This window comes from Somniosus microcephalus, chromosome 32 (genome assembly GCF_052327205.1).
Source record: "Somniosus microcephalus isolate GS21.2 chromosome 32, FLI_Smic_1.0, whole genome shotgun sequence".
Taxonomy (NCBI): domain Eukaryota; kingdom Metazoa; phylum Chordata; class Chondrichthyes; order Squaliformes; family Somniosidae; genus Somniosus; species Somniosus microcephalus.
The window spans coordinates 25,626,412-25,638,984 of record NC_141018.1 but is presented as its reverse complement, the minus strand read 5'-3'; the positions used below and the strand labels follow the sequence as shown (position 1 = coordinate 25,638,984).

At 46.5% G+C, this 12,573-nt stretch overlaps 1 protein-coding gene across 1 annotated transcript in view; it reads right to left on the bottom strand.

Annotated features, from left to right (window-relative positions):
• The window catches only part of hcn4 (hyperpolarization activated cyclic nucleotide-gated potassium channel 4), a 398,010-nt gene that overhangs the window by 182,360 nt on the left and 203,077 nt on the right, over positions 1–12,573 (bottom strand). The window contains exon 4 of the mRNA XM_085972020.1: positions 5,575–5,793. Within this exon, the coding sequence (XP_085828146.1) occupies positions 5,575–5,793 (219 nt within the window). The remainder of the gene's footprint in view (positions 1–5,574; positions 5,794–12,573) is intronic.

Here is a 12,573-nt window from a genome sequence, read left to right as displayed (position 1 = left end):
ATTTATGGACTCTAGTTATGCTCTTCCCCACAAGTGGAAACATTCTCTCTGTATCCACTCTATCAAAACCTTTCATCATTTTAAAGACCTCTATTAGGTCACCCCTCAGCCTTCTCTTTTCAAGAGTAAAGAGACCCAGCCTGTTCATCCTTGTAAATCTTCTCTGCACCCTCTCTTGGCCTGTCAAAGTGGTTCAGACGGGTAGAAACGGTGAGCAAATTTCCAAGTGGAATAAAAACAGAAAATGCTGGAAATGTACAGAAGGTGAATCACCATCCGAAAGGGAAAGACGGGTTAATGTTTCAGGTGTGGCCCTTCATCAGAACCAGCACCATCAAGCCTCTTTACCATAGAAACTTACAGCACAGAAGGAGGCCATTCGGCCCGTCGTGCCTGTGCTGGCTCTTTGAAAGAGCATTCGGGCTGCGTCCCCCCGCCCCCGCTTTTTGTCCTGTAACCCTGTGAGTTGCTCATCCTCCAGAACCCGTCCAACTCCCTTTGAAAATGATTTATGGAATCAGCTTCCACCACCTTTTCAGGCCGAGCGTTCCAGATCCCGACAGCTTTCTGAGTGAAAATATTTCTCCTCATCTCCCGTCTAGATCTTTTAAATCTATCTATCAATGTCCCTATAAAGGCACCTCTCCAATCTGACCATGCTATGAAGAACTGACAATGAGCTACATCCTCAATATAAAGCTATATTGAAACGTATAAAATTCTGACCGGGCTAGACAGACTGGATGCAGGGAGGATGTTTCCCCTGGCTGGGGGGGTCGAGAACGAGGGGTCACAGTCTCAGGATACGGGGTAGGACATTTAGGACTGAGATGAGGAGAAATTTCTTCACTCAGAGGGTGGAGAACCTGTGGAATTCTCTACTATATTTCCCCTTTACCGTGTCGATTGATCTGTTATGCAAATCCAGAATTTTCTCATTTTCATTTCTGATTTCCAGCATCTGTTATTTCTACTGTGTTAGTTGGATAGTCCCTGAGCTACCAACAATATTAAGGTACTTGAGCCTACGTTGATGTGTTTCATTTCTTTTCTTTTTTAGTTTGTTGTTAAAAACTGGTCGCAAACTAAGTAGAAGAGTTTGAAACGGTTTAATTCTCGCTCATCAAAGAGGTGTTGTCTCTCTCTCTCTCTCTGTCTCGCTGTGAGCGGCAATGAGGAGTCTGTCAACAGCATCACTGCAGCTTCATCGCTAGCAGAGGTGAGTGGAGCAGGGACGGCTTGTGCAATGACCGCCTGGTGCTTGGGCATGTGGCAGGGGTCACCAGCCTGGCCGCCTTGTCAACTGCTCAAACCTTAACGACTGCAGTCTGTGACAGCACAGAGGAAGCATTTGCTGTCCTCCTCAAGCCGCGATGTAATGCCAGCACGGCTCACCTTTAGCTACGTCGCATTAATTATCATTATAAACAATCAAAGCTGAGAATCGAAACAGGATACAGTAATCCCTCCCCAACTGCGGGGGGATACGTCCCTGAAAACCCCCATGGTTGGTAAAACCGCGGTTGGCAAATATAAGACCCTATGGGAAAAATGGGGTTAGGGGGAACGCGGCTGCATTTACACTCATCAGAGCCTAAGTAAGTTGCTTTATTTTAAATAACACAATATTGGCCCAGAAATTCAGATCTCCACGGGTGAGTACGCGCTGGGTACTCACCCGTAGGCCCAACGGAAGTGCTGGTTTCGTGCATGCACTGCGCATGCGCGGGAAACCGGAACTTCCGTTCCTTTAAAGGAAGGGGTTCACAGGTCGAACGCGTGCGCCGGAGTGGCAACGCGTGCGCCTGGAACTTACATTTTTTTTGCAGGTTTCTCCGGGAGGGTAAGTCTCCAGCAGTTACACATGTAAAAAGCAGGTGCAAGGCCTGCTTTTAACAAGGTAAGTGGTGAATTAATTAAAATTAAAACATTTTTTTCCACAGGGTTATTATTTTTAAATACTTTAAAGAAAGGTAAGTTTATTTTTAGCCCCGTTAGAAAATGTAATTAATTTTTTCAAAAATTTAAATTATTGTTTAAAATAGTTATTTTATGTAATTTATAGTTATTTTAAAAATGTGATGTTTTTTAAAAATGTATTTGAAGTTTTAGTGATGTTTTGGGGCTTATAGTATTTATAGGTTTGACAGCTCTTCCTGTCAAACTTATGAATGAAGCATTCCCTGCTACCATTGGCTCTCCATGGCCCACGTGATCCCAGGGGACGCTTCAAACTAACTGCGCCCCTGGGATACGCAAGCACTGCGCGCCAGCAGTTGGAGGAGGCCCAGGATCGGAATCCCACGCGGGCCCACAGCTCAACGGCCGGCGCGCTAGGTAAGTGCAGGTCGGGGGCTTGCACCCGCGGGAAGCCTCCGACCCGAATTTCTGGGCCAATAAAAAAGATCATCAATCGAGGGGGCTGAATGCGGAGAAGCGACATCGTGGCTGGTTGATGCAACTGGATCATCAACTGGGCGGTTTCTCAAAGAATTCTGCGATGGATGTTTGACTCATTTTTTTCTAAATATCTTTCTGGACCTGCTTGTAGGGTCTCATTAAATCCTCCAAACCTCGCTTGAATTTTAAACTATGCTCCAAGAATGGGTCAATCTCCATAAAGAGGTCCGAGAGATTAGTAGCAAGGAGCATTGCCTTGCTAAGGTTGGCACTTGTCATCTTCGACGTCTCCACCATATCCTCGTCTTTGTCCTCATCCTCTGCCTCACTAGAATGCTGTATCAGCTCATCAAGGTCCTCCTGTACTTTCACCATGGGCAAGTCTATTAACAACATTTAATTTCCTATCTAAGGTTGGTACATTCCTTGCCCTTTTCGCTATTGATTCACCTTTACCACTGAGGGGCCATGATTAAGGGCTAAATAGAACAATACAATTCTGTAATTAAAGGCAAAATGGGTAGCAGCGAGACGACATTCACACACACACACACACACACACACACACAGTATATCCACGAGTGGAGAGAGACCACGTGTGGTAGTAAATATGCTCAAAAGAGCGGCGCGGATGAATGGAGTCTCGTGTTTGGAAGCGCGACCCGTGAAACTTGAAAATTAAAAACCGCGTATACGCAAAATTCACTGCCGCGGTTGGCAAAAATTTGTCGCAGAGAGGAAACTTGAAATCTGCGTATGGCAAAACCGTGGTTGGGGCGGGATTCCTGTACCTGCGACGAGGCTGCTGTGGCCAAAAGGTCACAAAACCACCGAGCTCATCCTTTTAGGCCTCAGCTTCCCTGCGAGATGTCAAGTCAAGATGGCTGAGGACAAAGTCAGCCCTGGATGCGATACCTACCGTGTTGAATATAGCCTGCTGTCCGGGATCACACACGTGGGAAATGGGTCACTTGCGCGAAGTACCGGATGGCAACCAGTGTCCGCGGGGCCTGGGCCCAGCATAAGCCAACAACTTTGGGAGGGGAACCAAGTAAAAGGACTTATTTAAAAGCAAACACGTAATAATTTCAGAGGATGTTAACAAGGTAGAGGAGGTGCTAGGAGAACATTTCCAAATATTGCCCCAAATTGACTTAAATCTCCTGTTTTAATAGTTGAAGCACGTCTTGGACACCGTTGGTTACCTCTAGACTCCATTTCTCCAATTCTCTCCTCGCCAGCCTTCCATCCATCACCCTCCATAAACTCAAACCTTGGCCAGAACTCTACCACCCATATTCTTGTCCACACTAAGTACCGCTTACCTACTCTGGCTCTCTGTCCCCCAAAGCATTGAATTAAACTCCTCGCCCTCATCTTCAACTCCTTTCATGGCTTCGCCCCAAATCCTACCTCTTTAAACTGCTGCATCCTAACGATCTCTTCCAATATGTATCCTTCACTCCTTTCACCCCACCATCGCTACACCAGGTCTCAGTCGCCTGAGTCTTAAATCCCTCCTTAAACCTCTCCGCCTCTCTATCTCTCTCCCGGTCTTTACAATGTTTCTCAAAACCCATCTCTTTTGACAAAACCGTTGGTCGCTTCTGCCAAGTCTCCTTCTAGCACTTGGGATCCATTCCGACTTTTGTTCCTCTGTAGCTTTTTCTCGCGTTGAAGGTGCTATATAAATGCAGGTTGTTGTTGCAAGTGTTAGTTGTTTGCAGTAGGGCCAATCAACGTTCCTCCTAAGGTGCGCGGGCGCGCTAACGCGCATTGATCAGGAGGTCCCGAGCAGGCCGTTCACCAGCTGTTGCCGTTGGAAAAGATACCACGCATGTGCATCCGTGCAGCTAATTTAAAGGGACCACGCATGAAAAAAAGTTAAAGGGAACATTGGTGCCAATATTAGTAGTGTCGATTTCAATACTGGAAATGCATTTCTTGATGCATTTATCTGCTTACTGAAAATAATATTTTTATATATGTAGCAGCCATAGAATTCTCTATGTAATTAACAGAATATTATTTCTAGGTAAGCCTTCATCGTAATCATTAAACCTTCAGATAATCACCACCATACAGCAAGCAATAAGCAAGGCAAATGGCATTGGAAGGGGGTTGGAGTATAAGAGTAAGGAAGTCTTGCTACAATTGTACAGGGCCTCGGTGAGACCACACCTGGAGTACTGTGCACAGTTTTGGTCTCCTTATCTAAGGAAGGATATACTTGCCTTGGAGGCGGTGCAACGAAGGTTCACTAGATTGATTCCTGGGATGAGAGGGCTGTCCTATGAGGAGAGATTGTGTAGAATGGGCCGATACTCTCTGGAGTTTAGAAGAATGAAATGTGATCTCATTGAAACATACAAGATTCTGAAGGTGTTTGACAGGGTAGATGCTGAGAAGTTGTTTCCCCTGGCTGGATGGTCTAGAACTAGGGGGCATAGTCTCAGGATAAGGGGTCGACCCTTTAAGACTGAGATGAGGAAGAATTGCTTCACTCAGAGGGTGTGAATCTTTGGAATTCTCTGCCCCAGAGGGCTGTGCATGCTGAGTCTTTGAATATATTCAAGGCTGAGATCGATAGATTTTTGGACTCAAGAGGAAATCAAGGGATATGGAGATCGGGCGGGAAAGTGGAGTTGAGGTCGATGATCAGCCATGATCTTATTGAATGACGGAGCAGACTCGAGGGGCCGTTACGGCCGACTCCTGTTCTTACTTCTTATGTTCTTATGTTCTTATGCATCAACAATGCAGAACACATTGGAGCAGAAACAAATTCACCCAAAATTAAATGACGACATCCTTCCGTTGAATTAGCGGTTTTGTGTTATACACAGATAACTTGGAGCGATTTAAAAAGAGCAATACAATCTCTGATTTCAGGCGACACACCTAAACATTCTCACAGTCTATGACAAGAATGGAACTCTCGATTAGATTACAGCCTTGTATTCATTCTCAGGTATCTATTATTCACTATAATATTGCAGGATCCTGAATTAAAACTAGCTCTGCAAATAAAACTGAGAGCAGTATCAAGTGTCTTGGTTCCCCACCAGTGCCTCGCCATCCAGTATTATTGCTATCAAGAGATTCCTGCAACTGGAACTCATCATTGAAGATGTGCGTCAAAAGAAATATCTCTGCATGCGAGTGAGCACTTACCTTCTCTTGGTACTGCCTCCGCGAGGAGTCCAACGACTGGATGAGGGCCGTAGCATGCCCGATGAACATGGCGTAGCAGGTAGCTCCTACGATCATACTGAGCATAGTCAACCAGACGTCAGACATGCCAACCGGCGCCTGCTGTCCGTAGCCGATGCACAGCATGTGGCTCATTGCCTTGAACAGTGCGTAGGAATACTGCTTCGACCAGGAGGCATCCTGCGAAAGAGAACAAAACATCAGAGTGTAAAAAAAGAAACCCCACACAGAAGCAGGATCGCTGTAAACTCCAAAGCAAATTCAGAGGTGGCCTATATAGACTCGAAGAGGCCTGTGCGTCGTCTCTTCACTAGAGGGAGTTGAAATTGAGCCAGATCCACATCAAGTTCTATATTGTACATCCCATCCTCGTCACAATGGTCAAGCAACCGTGCTTTGTTAAAGTAGAGCAGAGAACAATCAGCGTACTTAATGAGCAAGCATAAATAATTAAGTTGCAGCTTATTTTTCCTTCTTTCCCCGACCCTCCATCAGTTTCCACTTCCCACCCTCTCTTGAAGGACCTGACACATGTTACAGTACAGTTCAACAACAACTTGCCTTTATATAACGCCTTTAATGTAGTAAAACGGCCCAAGGCGCTTCACAGGAGTGTTTATCAAACAAAATTTGACACCGAGCCACATAAGGAGATATTAGGGCAGGTTATAGGGGGAAACATTCGGTTGCTTTGAGCCTCTCGTTAGCGCCCTACGAGTGTGCTAACGGGGCGGAAAGCAACTAGTGCCCGGGCCTGCTGCCGCCAACGCCTCCCGCGAAATTCAGCGGGAGGTTAGCGGTGGCGATAACCGTTAAATTTCCTCTGCACCCTCTCAAGGTCCTTCCTAAAGTGTGGTGACCAGAACTGGATGCAATACTCCAGTTGTGGCCTAACCAGCGCTTTATAAAGGTTCAGCATAACTTCTCTACTTTTGTACTCAATACCTCTATTTATGAAGCCCAAGATCCCATATGATTTGTTAACCACTCTCTCAATATGTCCTGCCACCTTCAGGGACCTATGCACGTTAACTCCCAGGTCCCTCTGTCCCTGCACACTCTTTAAAACTGTGCCATTAAGTGTATATTGCCTTTCCCTGTTCCTTCATCCAAAATACATCACCTCACACTTTTCTGTATTAAATTCCATCTGCCACTTGTCTGCCCATTCTGCTAGCCTTTCTATGTCCTGTTGCAGTCGATTGATATCATCCTCACTGTTTGCCACACCCCCAAGATTGGTGCCATCAGCAAATTTAGAAATTCTACTCTGTATTCCAATTGCCAGGTCATTTATATGTATCAAAAAAAGCAGGGGCCCCAGCACTGCCCCTGAGGAACACCACAGTCTACCATCCTCCAAAAGCTTGGTCAAAGAAGTAGTTTTTAAGGATCGTCTTAAAGGAGGAGAAAGAGGTAGTGAGGCGGACAGGTTTAGCAGGGAATTCCAGAGCTTAGGGCCCAGGCAACAGAAGGCACGGCCACCAATGATGGAAGGATTAAAATTGGGGATGTGCAAGAGGCCAGATTTGGAGATATTTCGGAGAGTTGTGGGGCTGAAGGAGATTACAGAGATAGGGAGGGCCGAGGCCATGGAGGGATTTGAAAACAAGAATGAGAATTTTGAAATCGAGGCGTTGCTTAACCAGGAACCAATGTAGGTCAGCGAGCACAGGGGTGATGGGTGAACTGGACTTGGTGCGAGTTAGGACATGGGCGGCCGAGTTTTGGATGACCTCAAGTTTACGTAGGGGGGAATGTGGGAGGCCGGCCAGGAGTGCGTTGGAATAGTCAAGTCCAGAGGTAACAAAGGCATGGATGAGGGTTTCAGCAGCGGATGAGCTGATGAGTTCAGTGGAAACTGGTAGCCACTTCCTCACCCATATATCCATTCTTTATATGCGAACCCAGACAGCAAGTGCTCGCTGGTTATTCAACTGTGGAAGGCATCACAGCTGAGCAGCTGACACTCACACACTTTCCAGTAGGAGGCACTGGTCAGGAGCAGGAACCACGGCTGTTGTTATTTCCCTCCCTGGTACTGAGGGTAGTTGTAACACCAGTTTCATTGTAACAACAACATCTTGCCTTTATATAGCACCTTTAACTCTGGGTGATAATAATTCCAAATTCTTAGCCTTTTTTTTGCAGCGATGTGTCAGCGTCACGAGAGACACGGCGAGGTTTTCAAGCTTATTCCTCTCCAAATTATAAGAGCCGCAAGATTAATAATACAACGACTGTACAGCTGATTTCCCTTATCACCCACTCGAGGTCAAGTCTCCTGTTTGGAATTTGAGTGTAATTATGCCCTGACAATGTTAAATCCAAGGATCAGCGGCCTTGCTTCTCAACAACAACAACTTGCATTTATATAAGAACATTAGAATTAGGAGCAGGAGTCAGCCATTCGGCCCCTCGAGCCTGCTCCGCCATTTAATGAGATCATGGCTGATCTGATCTTGGGCTCAGCTCCATTTCCCTGCCCGCTCCTCATAATCCATCACTCCCTTATTGTTCAAAAATCTGTCTATCTCCACCGTAAATATATTCAATGACCCAGCCTCCACAGCTCTCTGGGGTAGAGAATTCCAAAGATTCTGAGAGAAGAAATTCCTCCTCATCTCCGTTTTAAATGGGTGACCCCATATTCTGAAACTATGCCCCCCTAGTTCTAGATTCCCCCGAGGGGAAACATCCTCTCAGCATCCATCCTGTCAAGCCCCCTCAGTATCTTATATGTTCACCTCTCATTCTTCTAAACTCCAATGAGTATAAGCCTAACCTGCTCAACCTTTCTTCATAAGTCAACCCCTTCATCTCAGCAATCAACCTAGCGAACCTTCTCTGAACTGCCTCCAATGCAAGTATATCCTTCCTTAAAAAAGGAGACCAAAACTGTATGCAGTACTCCAGGTGTGGTCTCGCCAACGCCCTGTACAGTTGTAGCGTATATGTATATATAGCGTCTTTAACATTGTAAAACATCCCAAGGTGCTTCACAGGAGCGTTATCAAACAAAATGTGACACTGGACCACACAAGGAGATATTAGGACAGGTGACAAACAATGTTCCCCCTAAGGTGCGTTGGCCACGCGGATGCTCACCAATCGGGAGGTCCCGTGCAGGCCGCTCACCAGCTGCCGGAAGATACCGCACGTGCGCGGCCGCGGCATGGCTGCGCTGCAACTTTAAAGGGACCACACACGTAGACCGCAACTTAGAGGGAACATTGGTGACTGAATGCTTGGTTAAAGAGGTAAGTTTTAAGGAGCGCCTTCAAAGAAGAGAGTGAGGTTTCGCTCCAAGGCAGCTGGAAGGCACGACCACCAATGGCGGAGCGAAGAAAATCAGGGATGTGAAAGAGGCCAGAACTGGAGGAGAATTTTCTAAACTGTGTGAGTTAACTGCACACTGATCATTTACCAATTGAGCTGTCAGAGAACATACATTTATAAACTGAATTAATACGTTGCTTTACATTTTTCCCATCCGTCCCTATTTGGCGCGCTTATGCTCATGATCTTTGTATGATTCCCTGGGCTGGTTTGTGACCTGTTTCCAATCAGTGCTGTTCCAATACTAGTGAACCAAGGGCACTTTATAGCCTTCCGGACTCAATATCGAGTTCAACAATTTCAGATCATAACCTCGGCCCCTATTACATTTTTATATATTTTTTATCCACACTTTTGTTTTGTGCCCTTCCCCCTTTTTCTCTCTCCCACATGGCAGCTGTCTCTCATTCTGCCAGCGCATTTCACACCTAATCTAGAGCCGTCTTTTGTCTCTCCACTAGTCCTATCACCATCCCGTCTTGTTTTGAATACCTCTTAATGTCTCTTCACTTCTCTTTTGTTCTCTCATCCCCATTTCCCAGCCCCCAAACTGGCCTTTTAATCTGTTTCATTTCCTGTGTTTTCTCTCAGTCCTGACGAAGGGTTTCGACCTGAAACATTGACTTTATTTCTCTCTCCATGGATGTTGCCGGGCCTGCTGAGTTTTTCCAGCATTTTCTGTTGTTATTTCTGTTCCAGTACTAACTGGGGGTGCAAGAAAGGGCAGGCTTTGGTGGCTCATTCTTGGACTCTCCCTCATCCCTCGGCAGGAAACTCTCTGGCTTCACTTAATGCTCTCCTAGGACAGGGTGGCTGAATGCAGGAAATCACTGCCTGGTGAATGAAGGGTGCCAACCTCCCTCCTACCAGAAGGTGACACTGCATGTTACTGTCCCTGTGCATTGTGGCTTTGTGCAACTCCTTAAAAAGTAATTTGTAAAGAAGCACCTAATCATTTTGTACAATGCAGATAAATTTAATGAATATATTTCACGCACTCTTATCATAACTGATTCTTTGGAGCTGTCGGTTAATAAGATGTCGAGGGAGGACTCTGCCTCTTTATTCCATAGAATTACCCGGAATTTACAGCACAGAAACAGGCCATTCGGCCCCACAGGTCCATGTGGTGTTAATGCTCCACACGAGTCCGATGTATGTTTGATCATAATCATTCTTAGCGATGCTGCCATGATCTTTCGCACCGGAACATAGCAACAGGAATAAGCCATTTAGCCTCTCGAGCCTGTTTCATCATCCAATGAGATCATGGCTGACCTGTGACCTAACTCCAACCTAACCCGCCTTTGCCCCACATCCCTCAATACCTTTGGGTAACAAAAATCTACCAAACTCAGATTTAAACGTAACAATTGACCGAGTATCAATTGCCGCTTGCGGAAGAGAGTTCCAAATTTCTACCACCCTTTGCGTGTAGAAGTGTTTCCTAACTTCACTCCTGAAAGGCCTAGACTCACCAACCAGCGGAATTAGTTTCTCTCTATCTACCCTATCAGCTCCCCTTAATATCCTGAAAACATCTCGACTCTTATAGATATGTATATGTGAGCAGATCTCCTGTGGCGTTGCTCGTGGTAAATCAGATGAAATGCTTGTCATGTGATTTGTTGCACCTGTTGTTGCCATGACAATAATGATGCGCAACTATTCTCCCTCCTGATCCATGAAAGGAAAGGTTTGCCAAACTCCTTTTCTTGCAGACAGTGTCCTTTTAGCAAATGATGAAGGCAGCTCAATTCCACATTTGACAATTTGCTGCAATATGAAACAATATTCTTACGCTGTGAAAAAAATCAACTACAGTCAGTCCAGTGTGAAATTGTTTTGTTTTCATTCGTTTATGGGATGTGGGCATCGCTGGCAAGGCCAGCATTTATTGCCCATCCCTAGTTGCCCTCGAGAAGGTGGTGGTGAGCCGCTTTCTTGAACCGCTGCAGTCCGTGTGGTGAAGGTGCTCCCACAGCGCTGTTAGGGAGGGAGTTCCAGGATTTTGACCCAGCGACGATGAAGGAACGGCCGATATATTTCCAAGTCGGGATGGTGTGTGACTTGGAGGGGAACTTGGAGGTGGTGGTGTTCCCCTGCGCCTGCTGCCCTCGTCCTTCTAGGTGGTAGAGATGGCGGGTTTGGGAGGTGCTGCCGAAGAAGCCTTGGCGAGTTGCTGCAGTGCATCTTGTAGATGGTACACACTGCAGCCACAGTATGTCGGTGGTGGAGGGAGTGAATGTTTAAGGTGATGGATGGGGTGCCATATAACAGTGCTCTACACAAAAGGGGTGAAATCATGCTATGTAATATCAGCTTATGTATGTCAACCTCACAATTACATCCCAAATGCCTTTTAAGGTGGCTCAGTGAGTAGCACCCTCACCTCTGTGTCAGAAGGTTGTGGGTTCAAGTCCCACTCCAGAGACATGAGCACAAGAATCTAGGCTGACACTCCCAGTGCAGTGCTGAGGGAGCGCTGCACTGTCTGAGGTGCCGTCTTTTGAAGGAGACGTTAAACCGAGGCTCCTCTGCTCTCTCAGGTGGACATAAAAGATCCCATGGCACTATTTCGAAGACGAGCAGGGGAGTTATCCCTGGTGTCCTGGCCAATATTTATTTCTCAACCAACATCACTAAAACAGATTATCGCATTGCTGTTTGTGGGAGGTTGCTGTGTGCAAACTGGCTGCTGCATTTCCTATGTTACAAAGTACTTCATTGGCTGTAAAGCACTTTGGGACGTCCGGTGGTCGTGAAAGGTGCTACAGAAATGCAAGTCTTTCTTTCATTACTGTTTCTAATCTCATCCTTTATTTCCGAGCCCATTCTGTTTATTTTAAGGTGCCAACATATATTTTAGAGAGTATTTGCCTCGTAACATTTTAATGGATACAATCTCATAGTAAAAGCGAGTGATGTAACAAAGCACAGTGGTCCTTCTTGAGCACTGACTGGTTTGTTTATGGGGTGTCCTTTTAGTTTATCTAAAACCCTCAGGGGGAAAAATTTAGTTGTTTGCGCCTCCCGTTAACGCCTTAAGAGGGCGCTAATGGGGCGCAAAGCAACTAGCGCCCGGGCACGGCGATATTTGCGCCGCTCGCGAAATTAACTAGACATTTTGCGGCGGCGCTAAACACTACCGCCACGATCTCCTGCGCCGGCAGATTGTGACGTCAGTCGAGTGCGCAACGCCCCTGTAGTGCCCCGGTCCGGATATCGAGTGGCGCCCCCTGCCTTACCGCCTGCCGCTAGCAACGACAGGTTGAGGGGAGCATTTTGCAGTCAGAAAGGGACTGGGGGAGCGCTATGTAAAGGCGACCGCTTCCTGCCTTTTTTTGTTGGTGACATTTATGCACCGCGCATTCTGAGAGAGAGAGAGAAACTTCTGGAGAGATTCAACGCTGTGTGAAGGAGTTTTGGGTACTGAGCAGCACTTTGCAGGTTTATTTTGATTTGCCCTTCCTTGCTTCTCCAGCGTTTTAGGTAACGCCTCGCTCCTCGGTCTTTGCACCTTAAGACAGGTGTGAAGCGCCTGAGTTAGCGCTCCAATCACCTCCAGGGGCGATAAAGGCCAAGTTTGCCGTCGGAGGCGATAATTAGCGCCAGGCGCTA